This window comes from Brachycentrus maculatus, unplaced genomic scaffold (assembly GCF_059751285.1).
Source record: "Brachycentrus maculatus isolate JH-2025_06_01 unplaced genomic scaffold, ASM5975128v1 h1tg000057l, whole genome shotgun sequence".
In the NCBI taxonomy this organism is placed as follows: Eukaryota; Metazoa; Arthropoda; class Insecta; order Trichoptera; family Brachycentridae; genus Brachycentrus; species Brachycentrus maculatus.
The window spans coordinates 258,926-276,680 of NW_028280811.1; the positions used below are offsets into that span (position 1 = coordinate 258,926).

The window sequence follows — 17,755 nt, forward strand, 5'->3', positions numbered from 1 at the left end:
CGGTGACAATTTTTTATAAGACATGTAAGTCCAAATTAATGTAACAAATGTTAGTTCTAATATTACGGATTTTATATGCGTTTATCACCAAATATTTATATTATGCAGGGGGTTGCAAATCCACCTCTGTTAGATCTAACAATATTTTATATTTAAAGAGTATTTATTTTATCTTTGAGTTTTAACCAGATAAATACACATTCATATATAGGTACATATATACAGCTCCCGGGCAGACCACCAAAGAGATGGATTGACAGCTGGGAATCAACATCTCAGGAGGCTAAACCCTCTTAAAAATAGGCCACTAGGCCTAAATCAAGAAGAATAAGAAGATATACATACAAATGAATATGTATATAACCTTTCAGGACGGTAGATTACGATTATATATAATTTTTAATACTCAACATAGATGAAGAAGAATATGGAAGTCTGGGAATTTACAGGGCTTATGACCGTCATAAGCTGGTTTAAGTAATGCATGATTGACAACCACAATACTCAAATTCTCGAAATTTCCATATATAAGACCCTATTTCTAAGCATTGTTTAAGAATCGCTAGAATTATCACTAGTGACATCTAATTGTGAGACGAAGAAGATTTTTTTTGAGCAGAAACCCTTATATTTATATCGTAGTCATACAGGAGAAAGTGACCAAGTGCATTTTTTTACAAAACCGTGATCAATAACTATTTGATATCTTACTTGCTTAATATTGCCCTAAAAAAAATCCCACAGGATTTTAAACTCGGAAGTATTATATATTGATTTGTTAAAAATGACTATTTATGAATTGCATTGATGTTTATTTTCTTACCAAGCAAAAGTGACTTAAATGTCCCTCCTGAACATCTTAAGTTTTGTTAGTTCGTCACTTTCTCCTGTACGACTACGATATGTGATGTCTGAATACTGGATTATGATAACACACATGAGAAATGCCAGGAAAAATCATTTCAATTTTTATTATTTTAGCTTATAATTTGACCAGATAATTTTTTAATAACATTTTGAGTGTGTCCAAATACTTAGGGATATTCATATTTTCCTTCACCTTCGTTGAGATTTCAAAAAAAAATAGATAAAATAACTCCTATAATTGGAGATTATCCAGATTTGTGAACAAGTATTTGTACGCACTCAAATTGTTGTTGATTATATATAAAGTAAAAAAAAACTATTAGTTTGCTTACAAAATTTTGAGTGTGTCCAAATACTTGTTCACAAATCTGGATTTTCTCCAATTATAGGAGTTACTTATCATATAAGTATTTTAGTATAAGAGAAATAAAAAAGCTTCTTCATCTCACCAATAGATGTCACTGGTGAAAATTCTAGTGATTCTATGTTTTTTTTTGTGAAAAAGATAGTCTTAACATTCCGGGGCTATCGACCTAGGATGCTCAAATGTTGTTGATTATATATAAAGTTAAAAAAAAAACTATTAGTTTGTTTACAACATTTTGAGTGTGTCCAAATACTTGTTCACAAATCTCGATTATCTCCTGTAATCTAGATTAGTTTGTCCTGATTATACTGGAAAGGATGTATAGTAAGTATAGTTGTACTCACCCACTACGAGTAATGACATGATATGGCCCATGGGAGGAGTGGTGCTGACTTGGCACTCGTATGTTCCGGAGTCTCGGTGCTGCGGAGATAGGACCTGGAATCGAGAACAAATTACTCGTAAGCAGAAACTAAACGGGAATGAGTATACAAGATAGAAACGTACGTATGGAAATATTGTGCAAGGTGAATGTATGAAAACAAGAAAAACTTATGAATTATTTTGACTAATAACCAACCTGATAGCCCACCTCTGTGGTGTAATGGTCAGCGTGTTTAGCTACCGCGCTGGAGGTCCCAGGTTTGATTCCCAGGGGGGGTGAGAATAAATATCAGTGATTTAACACTCTAATATTTATTTAATATTACTACTGGTCCCTGAACCGCAGGAGTGATCACCTTGCCTTCATATAATTAACGATCAAGATAACATTGCGTCAATATGTGCACCCTATACACAAAACAAAAAAATAGTACATTCAGAGAATTACACATATTTTTTTCATATGTGTAATTAATTAACTTAAAAAATCAAAACTTTGTTGGTTTTTTTAAATATTTAAATTGTAGTACAAAAATGCACGATTAAATAAATACGTATCAGAATATATTTCTATATGGTTAAGGGCTAAATTTGAAATTACGAACCTAATAGTTGGCAAAGGATAATATTTTAGAGACACATCTGATGTACCATTCATTGATTCACTTTAAAAAACAAAATTATTTTCAATTGGTTGAAAACTTAAATTCTAGTCCCCGAATGTACTATTAAATACATATTAGAATATTCTCCTATACGGTTGAGGGCTAAACCCGAAATTGCGGACCTTATACTTAGCAAAGCATAATTTCCATAGGCACATTTAATGTAACATTCATTGATTTACTTAAAACAGCAAAATTATGGTTATTTGGTTGAATATTTAAATTCTAGTCCCCGAATTCATTATTAAATATGTACTTGAATATTCTAATATATTGAGGGCTAAACCCAAAATTACGGACCTTATACTTGTAAAAGCGTTATATTTCAAGGGCACTAATGCACCATTTATTGATTTTCTAAAAAAAAAACAAAATTTTGTTAATTTGGTTGAGTATTTGAATTCTAGTCCCCGAATGCACGATTAAATACGTATTAGAATATTCCCCCATACGGTTGAGGGCTAAACCCGAAATTACGGACCTTATAGTTGGCAAAGCATAATATTTCAGGGGCACATTTTAATGCACCATTCATTGATTTACTTAAAACAGCAAAATCACGGTTATTTGGTTGAATATTTAAATTCTAGTCTCCGAACGCACTATTACTTACTAGAATATTCTAAAATATTGAGGGCTTAACCCGAAATTACGGAACTAATACTCGACAAAGCGTAATATTTCAGGGGCACAATCTATGCGCCATTCATTAATTTACTTAAAAAAGCAAAATTATGTTAATTTGGTGGACTATTTAAATTCTAGTCCCCGAATGCACGATTAAATACGTATTAGAATATTCCCCCATACGGTTGAGGGCTAAACCCAAAATTACGGACCTTATAGTTGGCAAAGCGTAATATTTCAGGGGCACGTGGCAGCCTTATTGACTGAATTAGCCTACCCCTATCCAGCTAGGGTGCAAGTCATCTCCGAGAGTAGATAGGAATGTACCTAACGAAGGAATTAGGCCGTGCGGGGCAGCTAATATCATATACTGGGAGTAATTTACAGTTTGGTTTGGGTAAAAATATGCTGAACAGCTTTTTGATTTTACTTATATTTAAGCTAATGAGTTTTAAATAACACTGGTTTGCAATATTTTGAGTGTGTCCAAAAAATAACTACGGTTCAATCCGAAACAATTTTTTTCTTATATTATTCTTCTTTTTCCCTTATTTACACCCAATGGTGTATAGGGCTTTACATCGTATTAACTGAATATTATCTTGATCGTTACTTATATGAAGGCAAGGTGATCGTTCCTGCACTTTAGGTACCAGTCCAGTGTAACATTTAATTAATATTAGAGTGTGAAATGACAAACTTTTTTTTTACTACCTGAGAAACGAACCCGGGACCTTCAGCACGGTAGCTAAACATTACACCACGGAGGCAGACAACGGAGAATTCAGAATACTTTATTAGTTTTCATAGGCGTAATTGATTGACTTAACTAACTTAACATCACGCCACTTTTCCCCAGGGGTAGACAGAGAGAATAGAACGCCACACCAATATGTCTTTGCACATAATTTTCGCATCTTCTACATTCGTACATCTTATTATACGTATACGCCGATTATTCCAACTCCTGACCAGACCACTTTCAAATATTTGAAATACTTGATAATGCCAAGTTTTCCTCGATTTTCCTCTGCTTCTATTACCAACCACATTCACCTCAAACGTTTGTTTAAAATATCTTTTCTTCAGTCATTTGATTTTCATGCCCAAACCACATTAGTACACCTTTCTAAATTTTATCGACAATGCTTAACTCAGCCTTGTATTCTATCCTTAAATCACCATTCGAACAATTATTATACAACGTTTTGCCAGACGTTCGTCTAAGGGAACGCATAACGACTGCAATCAGTCTATTTTTGTTCTTTTTTTCCAACTTCTTGATTCATTTCCAAACATAGAGTGTGTCCAAAATTTGGAAATACTGGAATATTGTAAATAAAATGACTGGTAAAATTTAAAAACATGTTTTCAGGCGTTCTAAAATTATTTGGTAAGAATCTTACATACATTTAATGAAGGTATCTGCTAAATAAAAAGCTTCTTTACTCAACCATGGATGGTTGAAGAGACAAGGGGATGATAGAGGAGGATGGAGACTGACCACAAAAGAAGTAAATCAATCATCACACGGATTGTGACCCGCAAAGAAGTTGCGAATACAGGAACACGAATCATAACTGTTAAATATTGTTCATATTATTTTGTTAAATAATTGTGGAAATTTCTTACAATCTTGTTTACACAGGTACTGAACAGGTGGGAATAATTTGATGTGACTAATATACCTACTTTACCTGCTAAAAATATATTGAATCAGGGCTATTCAACGCGTAACCCGTGGATTATACATATTTTTGCGGCCTGCGACGTTTTGGTTTTTGTTTTTGTACTAATCTAAAACCTATTTATTTATCGTTTCGGCATTTACTTTGTGGTAAGACATGTTTAAATGATTAAGGAAACACTTGTTTTTATATCACTTGAGTTTATTAATTTCTACTAGTTTCGGAAGCTAAACTTCCATCATCAGGTCTGAATAATAACTACAAGATAAAATAAAAATAAAACTGTTTAATAAATACGGAGAGGGGTAAGTTACATAAAGGCAAAATGATGAGTTGTTTGGAAAAATTAGAAATCCAAAAAAAACCTAAATTCTGATAGTAATTTATTAAATATTACATTTTTTCAAAATTCTACACCTTTGCTTTCCATTTTTCTTTTATTCTTAATCTCCGCCCCCGTGACTAACCCCCTCTCCCTAACTTACCCCTCTCCTTATTTATTGAACAGTAGTCTAAACTAGTAGTCATTAATAAACTCAAGTGGTATAAAAACAAGTGTTTCCTTAATGAATTTAAAATCTAATCACATTGTTTGCGAGAAACGCTTAAACGCGTCTTATACATCTACTACGTTGAGAAAGTTGAGGCTTGTGCGCCCGTATACCTCGCCGCCGTCATGGAGTACCTGGCTGTCAAAGTGCTGGAGATGCCCGGCAATGCCACCAGATACAACAAGAAGACCAGCATCACTCCCGCCGTCTGCAGTTGACTATCCACAATGAAGGGAGCTCAACAAGCTGCTTTCTGACGCGACCATCGCTCAGGAAGACGTTCTGGCCAATATTTTGGCCATGCTTTAGCCCAAGAATACCGAGAAGAAGGCGCAATAATACGGCGATTCCACTTTCCTCCCTTCAGACTCAGCCTATGTACGACGTTTTCATTATTATTTTTTTTATCAATCATTTTCATATCATAATCCATCAATTTGTTTTTTATTCACTCATTCGATTCACATGTCCAAACTATCTTAACACACCTTTCTTAATTTTGTCTATAATGCTTACTTCAACCTACCATTCTTTCCTTATATCACCATTCGAAGACATATCAAATAACGTTTTGCTACACATTCGTCTGAAATTTATGATGCGGTTGTGGTTTTTAGCAAAGGAACACCGAGTAAAACTTGGCGTGGTCAACAATTTAAAATTCTTGAATGTAGTCAGATTAGGAGTCAAAATAATCGGCGCGTATATATGAGGAAATGCATGAATATGGACGAAAATTGTTTGCAAAGACAGATTTGTGTAGCTTTCTATTATATGGAGAAGCGGCGTGATGGTAAGTTAGTTAGTTAGTTTCATAACGTTGACACCGTATTTTTACTGTTTCTTTGAAAATTTAAAGATTTTGTTTTTGGGACCCTGCAATCTATTTGGTAATTTGGATTGGCTCGGTACCGTATCTGGTTTGGACAGCCCTGCAATAAATAATGTAAACATCACCGCGTCCCTCCTCATTCCCCGCTTCACTCTAAAGCTTTATGAGGAAGGCTTCAGTAAACAACACGTGTTGTTGAAGAAATTAATGCAACAATAAATTTGTTTAAATAGTAACGATGAAAGTAAAGAACGCGGTAAGCACTCTCTGCGAAGAATTACCAGTAAAAATTTGATGATTTTTTGGTAATTTTCTACAGTTTTTCTTACCAAAATGATAGCTTTCGCCATTTGTTAGCCATTCTCAGATAACAATCTTCTTATCATTCATCGTTTACTTTATGTAATACCACCTAAAATCTCACGACTACCGATTATTGTAACGGTATATACACGGGTCTACCAAACAATAAAATGACTCGACTGCAATCAGTGTTAAACGCAGCAGCGAGACTAATTTTTGGAATTTCTAAATTCAGTCACATCACCCCACTACTTCACAAACTCCACTGGTTACGCTTTCCCGAAAGGGTTGAGTATAAACTCTGCCTACTCATGTATAAATCAATACACAATATGGCTCCAGAGTATCTTAAGGAGCTGTGTATTCCAGATGAATTGGTTGACAGACGTCTCACGCCTCGATCGGCTACAACATCTGCAATGGGCAAAGTTATCTTACCAGCTCGCAACCAACGCACTAAATTTGGCGAGCGTGCCTTTGCTGTTGCAGGACCGACGGCGTGGAATGCTCTTCCACCAATGGTTAGAAATAGTGAGAGTGAGATGATCTTTAGAAAAAGACTAAAAACACATTTGTTTGCTAAATCATTTCCACCATAATATTTTCCCCAATTCATTCACAGTGAAGCGCCCTTGAGGTATTTTTTTACGAAAATGGCGCTATATAAGTTATCCAATTTTATTATTATTATTACCGCTTTAAGAATAATTATTCCATCATAAGGTCAACTATAGACTTTTTCAAGTTGCCCAAAGTGAACGATGAATGATTAGGAGAGTAATATATTACCATACCACAAAGTTAACAATGCTTTTAAAATACAAAACATCCTTTAATAAGTAAATACAATTAATATTAAACTTCGTTTATGTATCAAAAACAGAATAGTGATTAAAAAATACATATTTTACTAGCAGTACCTAGCCACGCACTATTGCGGCTCTATATGGATGGAGTGGAAAAGAAAGAAAAGATTTTTACATTTTTACATTTTCAATTTTTTTTGTCACAATGGGAATACAATATTCTAACAAATGTCAAGAAGAAAGATGTTTGTCATGAATAATTTTAAGATTTGCATGTGTTGCTTTTACGTTGAACAGATGGCGCTGCCACATAGTTCAAAATCGTTGTTTAAAAAAAAAATTTGTTTGTGATATAAAAACACGTGCGTATTTGAATGTAATGTTTTATTGAAATTGAAAAGCAACTAGTGGATTATTTAAGATTTTAAATAAACTGGCACAATAATTTCTATCTGCTAACTGATTTTTTTATTACAAATTAAATTTTTTAATATAATACATACAATAAACAAGAGAAAATGTACAACGTATTTTTATTTGTTCTACGGTACGAATAAATCTCACCCTTAGAATCCAGTCTTCTGTTTGTGGATTGTGGACACTTTGAAATCTCTGGTCGGATGTGTAGGTGGACCTCCCTACAGTCAGTAAGTGTAAATCCCTGTGGCGTATCCAGGAAACCTAAATCAAACAAAACAAATTCATTAGGAACATTTTGTACTTGAAAACTAACGCCTAGACCAGTGATCAGCAACCTTTTAAGAGATAAAGTATAAATTTCATTTATACGAGTTAGTTGGTAAAATTTCGTTGTTTTATTTATTGGCTTCGACGTGGATATTTGTTAACAGCAGTTTTTGAAGGAGACACATCATTGTTTGATAGACCCACGGAACTGATCAGTGAATGTTGGCGAGAGAACTGTCGGTGTCACATCAGTAAGGGAAGGTCGCCATTTCACTTTCGATTATAACCGTACAAAGAATTGACCTTTAGTTATTTATCTTAAATTATTAAGTATTAAAAAACATTTAAACTTATTCACATTACTTTTGTAATTGATGTTATTTTTTATTAATAAATAATTTTAAAAAAATATCATCATTATATTTTCATGGTGGATAGTTAGAAATGTCGTAGTTTGTAATTCCCACGGGTAGTAGGTTGCCAACCACTGGACAAGACCATGGTTTCTCAAACTTTTTCACCGCGTAGACCGATTGTCAAATGTTTTGTTTTCCGTAGACCCCTTGCTTGCCTAATATTGAATTTAGCTACACTTATTGACTTCAAATGTGTTTTTTTAACATCTCACAGAGTTTTGTTGAGGACCAATTTACGATAAATTGTAAATTTATTTCCTCTTATCCCAGGTAACATTTAATTAATTAATTAAGGTAATTTTTTTTCATAAAACACCAATTTTAAGTAGAATTTTTTTTTCTTAGAAATAAATAATTTATTTGGTTTCGAAAATAAGAGATGTATTGAAAGGTAAGGAGTGAAAATAATAAATGTTAAAATAAATTTTCAATGTATATTCTAATAACGAAAGTCAAATTCTAAAAAAAAGAGCGTGAGCGTGAACGTGAAGAAAGAGCGTCTAGCCCTCAGCGCAGCCAAATTATGATTTGAATGCCTAAAATCTCAGCTTTAACCTTTATAGGAATCAAACAAGTCTTTGGAAAACTGTGTTTTTGGTGGAAGTCTATACAAATGTCCTCACCGCCCGATGCGTCACTGCCTGTATAAGAAAAATATAAATACTTTCATATAAACCTAACAAACGCAAAGCAGAAAAATTCATGAAATATGAAGTATTTTCGAAATAAGTATGTATAAATATCATGTAAAGACAATGTGTTAGGTCTTATAAGACAGTTACAGGATGCTTAAATACTAATAATGATCTGCATAAATGGGATCCTCTCAAGTATACCCTCGTGCACCCTTATTTTCTATTCTCGCTGACCCCCTGCAAATTGATATATACCCTTAGGGGTCCATACAGACTACTTTGGGAAACTGTGGAATAGACAATAGCTACATGAACTGGAAAAGGAAAGGGTTGAAAGGTATCATACATCATAAGAGATGTAGAAAAAGAACTTGATTTTTAAGTCATGTCATAAATCATTGATCTCTTTCCATTTTTTGTGTAGTCAGAGTAAGGAATATTGGTATATAGGTTTTCTAAGTGTCTATTCTAAAAACACGAGTATTCGCATATTCATAAAACATCTTGTAAATTGTAAATGTACATAAGGGGGTTAATTGCTATGAAACAGTATTTTCCAACCAATCGAAAACAAAACTGCAATATAAGGTAAAAAGGCAACGTAACTAGTCCTAGGCCATTCAAGAATGATAATTAAGATATATTACAAAGAATATGATGTGTTTATTTTAAACCCCTTTAATCGAACCCGGAATATTTAGCATGGTAGCCAAATACGCTAACCATTTCACCATGGAGGTGAACAATAAACGCTTGCTTAATGTAACTAATATTTTGTTAGTAATTTTTTGATTAAAAATATTGATCCAATATTGCATTAAAACATATGAAATAAAATGAGAGATTTTATAATATCCGATTCGTTGACTGATCAAATTTGCCTGCCTCCATAGCGCAGTGGTTAGTGCGTTAGGCTACCATGCTGGTTTCGATTCTTAGAGGGGTCAAAATAAATACTTGTGATTTTACACTCAACAATTTATTTTATATTATCCCAGACTGGTAACTGAAGCAACGGCTTGATCACCTTTCCTTCTTGTATTTAACGATCAATATTACACTGCTTAAAATTCATCAAATTCAACTCTACTTGAGTACTCAATGCGGAATTAAGAGCCGAAAAGTAATAAAACAAAAATACCTTAACATTACGAGGTTTTGCCAATTCTTACTTGTTAGGAGTCACGTACCAGATAGAAATGTGAAATTTTGTTTTTGATGATTTTGGTAAACACAATATTGTTACAAAATTCCTTCTTGCGGCAATTATTTTTAGAATTGCTTGTGTTGTTTTATTATTAGGTAGTTTTTCACGTGTCTTTGTTAGGAACGGTCGGTCGGGAAAGTCATGAACATATATTTATTTAATAATTAATTGAAAAAATATTTTCAATAAAAATAAATATCGGATCGTGTCGTTTTCAAATTACTGTGATCTTGTTAATGTGTACCGTGTTGTGTTTGAACGTTAAGTTATAATAAAAATTAAAAGTTTTAAAAAAGATTGCGCCATCATTGTTCAATACATACATTTAATAAAATTAAAGCATTTTTTTGTTAGGAAAGTGAAATGCTGTGTTTAAACGCTGTTAGTGAAGTTTTAAAATATTATAATTTATTTTTTATGCGCTATAAACACTATAGATCTTAAAAAATGATTTGGCAGTCACGTTGTTGTAATATCAATCCATTTATAATATAAGTTTTACTTGGTAAATGTCTCTATTACCTAAAATCTATTGTGACACGTGTTTCAATGAATTTCGCATCATTTTCAAATACCGTGTGAAAACGATGCGGAATGCATCGAAACACGTGGCACAATAGATTTTATGAAGCAGTGGTATGAACTTTGTAAAACTTAAATTGAAAATACTTATGGTAAAATAAATACTACTACAGACCCGCATACACACCTTTTTTTGCATAGGGCACTATATCACATTTATGTTTTGTTAATAAGATCATATATTAAATAATAACAAGGTGATCAGTTCTGGGTTTCAGGTTCCATTCCAGTGTAAAATTAAATAAATGTTAGTGAGAAAATTTATCAAATTTGATCCCCCTGGGAATCAAACCCGGGACCTCCAGCATGGTAGCCAAATGTACTAACCACTACACCATGGAGGCGCAATTAAAAATAAGTTAAGTAAACCCTTCTTCTTTTTGAAACCCTTGTACACTTTTTATGGTGAAAAGGGAACTGTATCGCGTAAATTCAGTGTTAAATTTAAAGTTTCATATTCGTTTACATTACATTTTGTCATATACAACAGTGGTGTTATATGAGGTTTACTATGTAATCAAGCCAAATATATTAAAAAATGTGTGGGTGGGAAAAATAGTTAAAAGTTGTGTATGAGGTTCATAGTGAAAATAGTGCTGTGTCAAGTGCATTTCTCGAAAAAGCAGGTGTTGACATCCCTTTGTATGGCGACGAAGAAAAGCGGAAAAGGGTGAGTTTTTTAGTATTAAAATAATATTATTAGTAATTCCTCTATTTTTAAATTTTGTTTGCCTCCTTAGTATAGTAGTTAGAATATTAAGCTACCGTGCTGGATATCCATTTATTCCTGATTATTAAAAATCATTTATAATGGAAATGTAACGTTTTGGTGCGGACCTCTACAAATGATAAAACATGTCGTTCACTCCTTTCAACAACGTCATATTTCAAAAAACTTGATTTTAGGAGATCGTTTTGAAAGTTTAAAAACATTATACAATGTAGTTAAAATAAATATTAAGCCACTTTTTGAACTTTTTACTGTGCAACAGATTTTTTTTGGTAAAACCTGAAGGTTTTTCTTCATTAGAAAAATATTGAGTATTTCCAAAAAAATAATTGAACAATTCTTTTTCTTCAAAATGCAAAAACAACACTTTCTGCCCTGTAGCGGGTAAATATTGAGTTAAAAATATGCTGCTTTTGCTGGGATATAGTAAATTTTCAGGGAATTTCGAAAACATGCCAAACTGAAAATTGACGATTTTTGATGTATGACGTTGTTGAACGGAGTGACCGATGTGATATATTTTTTGTACTCACTGTCTTATTTCCAAGGTTTCTTATCCTACAGTTTAAGTATGACGTCTTGCCAACTAGAGCTGTGACGTTTTTGGACACAGATGTGTCGAAGTATGGTCCATGATCAGCATGGACCAGATTCTCTTCTATTTCATCAAACCCTTCACTCTGGTGATCTGGGTACATAGGGGGATCTTCGGTGTAGATGTAATTTCCTGAAGAATCTGAAAAAAACGAAAGAATTAGAGTGAGGACCACTAATTTCTGATCTTATCTTGATATTGATAAATATATTCACATACCTAACATATGCTTTTATTAATTAATTGAATGACTAATTCTGCTATTATGTCCCAGAATTTGATAAATCGCCATTTTTTTATTTAAACTCAGGTAACATTTGACATAATTGATTGTTTTTAAAACATTGATTTTCTTGGGTAATATATCCAAAATTAAACACGGTTATTGGATTGAATTCTACTTTTATTTACATATATGATATGTGACGTGTTTCGTCACATATCATATACGTAAATAAAAGATATTATCAAACACAAGAGTTTGTTTGATAGTCAAAAGTGTTTGATAATATCTTAATAAGACGAAATGCGTCACATATCATATGTATATGTAAATAAAAGAAGAATTCAATCCAAAAACCGTGTTTAATTTTGCACATATTACCCAACAATTCAATGTGAAATTCTACCAACTGTTTGCAGTTACAAAAAATTGTTTTTGTTTTTGTAACAAATAAAAATTTCAATACATTCAACAATATCAATGAAAAAATTCAATACATTTATTTTTTTTAAATGGCCGTGAACTGACCTCCGTTTCTCAGCACTTCCGGACGCTAACTGAATTCTATTATTACAAGTAAGGCCTTTACTATGAACTCCTTTACTTATTTTACTATAATATGTAATAAACAAATTTTTAATGTTAATGTACTTGGAAATAGGAGCACAGTAAGACCAAGAAAATTTTTATAAGATCATGTCAGGTTAATAGTGAAAATTGTCATAGACAGGTCAAGGTAATATATTAAGGTCACGGTTAAGTCAGGATTTAGAATAATCGGCGGGTATGAATGAATGTGGATGAGGCGAAGAAATAAAAATAAAGATTGATATTTATCTAAAATTTGTTTATGTGAAATCTTATTATTGGTTAGCATACAACATTTTGAGTGTGTCCAAATACTTGTTCATAAAAATACTTCTTTACATCTCACCAATAGATGTCTCTTGTGAAGTTCTAGTGATTCAAGAACAAGGTTTCTAAATTGGTTCATATATATAGAACTTCGAAGAATTTGAGTAGTGTGGTTGTCAATAATGGGTAGAATTGGTGAATGTTACACGTGTTTAAAGTGATCACATAAACCAGCCTATGACGGTCGTCAGCTCCGTAAATGCCCAGACTTCCATATTCTTCTTCATCTTTGATGAGATGTCAAAAAATAATATTGGTTAGCTTAATTAAACAAATTTATGAGGCGCATGTGGTTGGTAATAGAAACAAAGGTGGCCAAGGATACTGATCGCATGGCATGATTGAGTATTTCAAATACCTAAAAGTGGTCAGGTCAGAATAATAAATATTGGTCGGAATAATAGACGTATATGTATGATAAGATGTATAAATATGGAAGAGACGAAGATTGCGTGCTAAGATTGATTAATGTGGCGTTGTATTGTCTCTGCGTACATACACCTTCGGGGGAGCGGCGTGATGGTGACTACGTCTTTTTTTAAATATTGGTTTATAATTTATATCTTGCTGGATTAATAATATTGGAATAAATATTTGTTGTCTCAAACTACGCGAAGTTGCAAACTGGGGTGATTTAGATAATTTTGAAGTATTAGATACGTGATTTATGTAGGCTGTGGTTCTCTTTCTCTGCCGTATCTTTACTCTAGGGATAAGACAAGACTTAAATGCAAATAACGATAAAGACCGTTCTTTTTTTACAATAACAATAAATAATGATTATATGAGTATAAAATTTTTAAAAAAAAATCATCTTTTTTTTTTCAATATATATATGTACGTGTACGTTTAAAATAATTAATTGATTTTACACTTAATTAAATTATACAATTAAGCGATTCTCCAATTTATTTATTTTATTACCTAGAAAAACTTGGAAAATAAGCAACCTTACCATTGCATAAAATTTAAAATACCTGGTAAAGGTATTTTAGTAATATAATATTCATTTCTCTAATAATCTTGTGAACTAACATTTTACTTTAAGTCATTCAATCACATTGTAGCTGTTTTCTTTTCAATATCGAGTATTTTGTTTTTTATTCAAGTTTTAATCGGTAAATATAAAAAAAATATAACACGTGTTTCGATGCATTCAGCTTTATTAAAAAATAACAATAAAGTTCTTACATTGGTATTACTCCCCTAAAATTCATAACATGAATCAGGGAATACGTATCAATTTTCAACAATATTATTTTTGAATTTACAAATTCTTGTATCCAGTACGTAAAAACTACACATATAATAACATCATCGTTGAAATTCTAAATATATTAATACGAAAAGTTTTAAGCTCAAACATTTTTTCATAATAAAAAAATATTAATATTTCATAAATAATAAACCACGTACATATAACAATATGATAATGACTTAAACCTCCCCCCTATTGCCCATATTTCCACTGATAAAAAATAAGACAGCTTCAACTTTTTTTTTATCATCTTCTTCAATGTTACCCTTCAACGTTCCAAAAGCACAACTGATCCAATACTTTATGCGTCAAAACTCGTTTTACATTTAAATCAATCGTGTTTTTTATTTAAATAGTATTTAAATTAAATTAAAAATGGAGAGACATTACTATAAAGTAATTGCCGAATCAATAAATAAAAAAACTGTGTTTTTCATAATAAATTTCGATGTAGATTTATCAGGTTAATAATTTCTACATAATTTCTATTTTGATCAATGGAAATCTAAATTATTATTCTCAAAATAATTCACCTTTTCATAAAAAAAAAAATATTATTTACATTTACTAAATTCTTAGCACATAAAGCTTCTGAGAGAAAGTCTGATTATTTTTTCACAAAGTAAATATCAATCGAATCAAAATGTTGTCCTCGTAATTTATCAAATTAATACGAAATTATGTTAAATAAATATACTTCTATATTTCCAATAATTATTTTTTCAATCAGTAAGTCCTAAGCAAACTTTTATAAAAAAGATGATAAAAAAACAATCGGTAAAATAATTTTTTACTGTTTCTTAATTTTGGGTCACAAATGGTAGATTTTACCCTACATATTGGTTTTAATCAAGATTTTTATCAGTTTCTCAACAGAAATAGAAATGTTTAGTATTTATATTGACATCTGAAAATATATGAAAAAGAATATAAATATCTTCGTTTATAAGAAATACACTGTCAAATTATTTCGTAAAATATTTGACGTTATTATTACATTTGTGAAATTTTGTTTGTAATATATTTTTTTCGTTAACCAGAGTAACATTAAAAATGTATTCTATTTGTGTATTTTAAGTGCAAAGGCACTAATTCCATAGGAAAGTTAACGCGTTAACTACGATGTGTAATTTAACATTTACTTCTAAATTTTATTTAACGAATTTTGCCTGTTTTGTCAGAATATAAATAAAACCGAAAAATTCATTGAATATTTGTTTTTTAGTGAATAGATAAAAACACTTTATCGTTAAAACGGTACTTTTCATGTATAATCAATGGGCTGACACTGTTTTCATCTCGAGGTAAGATACTTTAGCTTTCGACTTCAGCCCAAATTTATTTGTTTAAATTATTTTCATTAATTGATTCGGCAGTCACTTTGTGGTAAAATCTCTCCATATTTCATTTGAGTTTTATCTAGTACCTATATAAGTTTTAAAAGTGGTAAATACTAAATAAAACTTAAATTTTTTAATTTCCACTCATTATTTTTTTACTGAATACAAAAAAGTCTTCCTATATATATCAAACAATAAAAAAAGAAGCTTTTCCGTTCAGAATTATAAATTGTTAAATCCCTCTGATGGTATTATCCTAATTTCTGCGACTTTGATTCACGCGTATTTTATCTTACATTTCAAAGGCAGGCTTATGAAAGCTAAATCGCTAAGCGTAATCGTAAATCCGGAATTCTTAATGCGAAATGGTGAATTACTTAATACCGTACCTATCTCGTATATACTCGTATGTATGTAAGAAAAGAGCCTAAAACGGTCGTTTAATGGCTTCACTCTCGTCTAATTATTTCCTAAGTGATGTTAATTAGTGAGATAAACTACCTATGTACATTTATAACGCCACCGTGATATGTATTTAACTAAAAATTCACAATTTTCTTAAATAATAACCTACAAAATAAACAAAATTTTATTTTTTAAGTTTTTTTCTATGAAGTTCCATACCGGATTAATGCTGAATTAGTAATTATTTAGCATATATGGTAGGCATATCAAAAATATTCTCATTGTGATTCGTTTGCCTTCTTTCTCTCTTTCAAAATTTTATTTGTGTTTATATTTCAGACCGTTACCATTTAATTTCAATCTGTATTTGAGCTGATGATGGAATGATTTAAAAAAAAAATTGTATTACACAAATTGTATGATGAATGATAAGGAGAGTATTATATTTGAAAGGGATCAAAACATCAAAAGTATTTTTAATTAAAATATTTTCTTCTATTTTAAGTATAAACAATATACATTTTTGACATCTTAATATACGTGATTATAGAAGAATATAGAAGTCTGGGTGTTTAAAAAGCTTACAGACATCCATTATCCGAAATTTCAAATTCTTCTTTGTCTATGTTTAAACGTAAAAAATAGATTATTTTTTATATTATTTATTGATTCGAAATTTACTTAGTGGAATGATGTGTTGATTTAAAAAAAAATAAACACTTATATAGTTTATTGTGTAATGAAATAAAACTTAATAAGTGGAATTAAACAAGTGTTTAATTTTTTTTATACTAAACATAAAATTAAATAACTTTGTTTTAACTTCTTTTTAATGGTACACTTTTTCCAACCGGTTTCGACAATAATTAGTACATTAATCCTCAGGGTTTATGTACTAATTCTAAAACATGGAAATACTCATAGTGAGGTTATAGTTAATTACCCTTCCATTGCGATACCAAAAACTTCCATAAAATGTGCCACAAAATATCTGCGAAAGATTTTTTTAAAATATGAATTATTAGTTAAATAAAAGTTTTAAAATACCTTCCTCAAAAATATCAAATTTAAAAAAAAATGTGTATTGAAATAGATATTGAATAATTGGATACTACATATTTATTTACTGTGATGAAAATATTTGGTCATGGCATTATAGAGGCAGTGACATTAATTTTATAAAATGTTTATTACTTAATCGAAAACTGATCGTCTCAGCACCAAATGGAAAATAGATTGATCGAGCTTCCGCACAGCTGTGACACGGAAGTCAACGTGTACATTGTATGGATCTAATAGTAGCAGCTTTGATATGACTCAATAATAATAAAAAAGGTTGTAAGGTTACAACAGAGCGAAGAAAGTTTAACCATACAGGTTAGCTTATTTTTCAGATTTAATACTATTTCAAATCAACGATTGATAAAAAAAACTTATTGTATGCCGGTTTTTAATAAACCTGAACCTCATTCAGACAAAGTATTAATTATGTACATATTTAAATAATTAGACCCCTTTGGGTGAACGATTAAATATATTGTTAACTGAAATGCCGTTTGTATTTTACAATTTGTTTTGTTTTTATTATTTTTTTATTTCCATTATTTCAATATTATCTCATTTCGTATCTTAACTATGAAAATATGTTATAAAGTTAATTTTTTTTAATTAA

The 17,755-nt window shown here is 31.1% G+C and overlaps 1 protein-coding gene across 1 annotated transcript in view; it reads right to left on the minus strand.

Moving 5' to 3' along the window:
- The window catches only part of LOC148311738 (neurotrimin-like), a 79,586-nt gene that overhangs the window by 40,285 nt on the left and 21,546 nt on the right, over window positions 1-17,755 (minus strand). Inside the window, exons 2-4 of the mRNA XM_088278435.1 lie at window positions 11,881-12,083; window positions 7,655-7,771; window positions 1,579-1,672 (exon numbers count right to left, since the gene is read on the minus strand). Of these exons, the coding sequence (XP_088134561.1) occupies window positions 1,579-1,672; window positions 7,655-7,771; window positions 11,881-12,083 (414 nt within the window). The remainder of the gene's footprint in view (window positions 1-1,578; window positions 1,673-7,654; window positions 7,772-11,880; window positions 12,084-17,755) is intronic.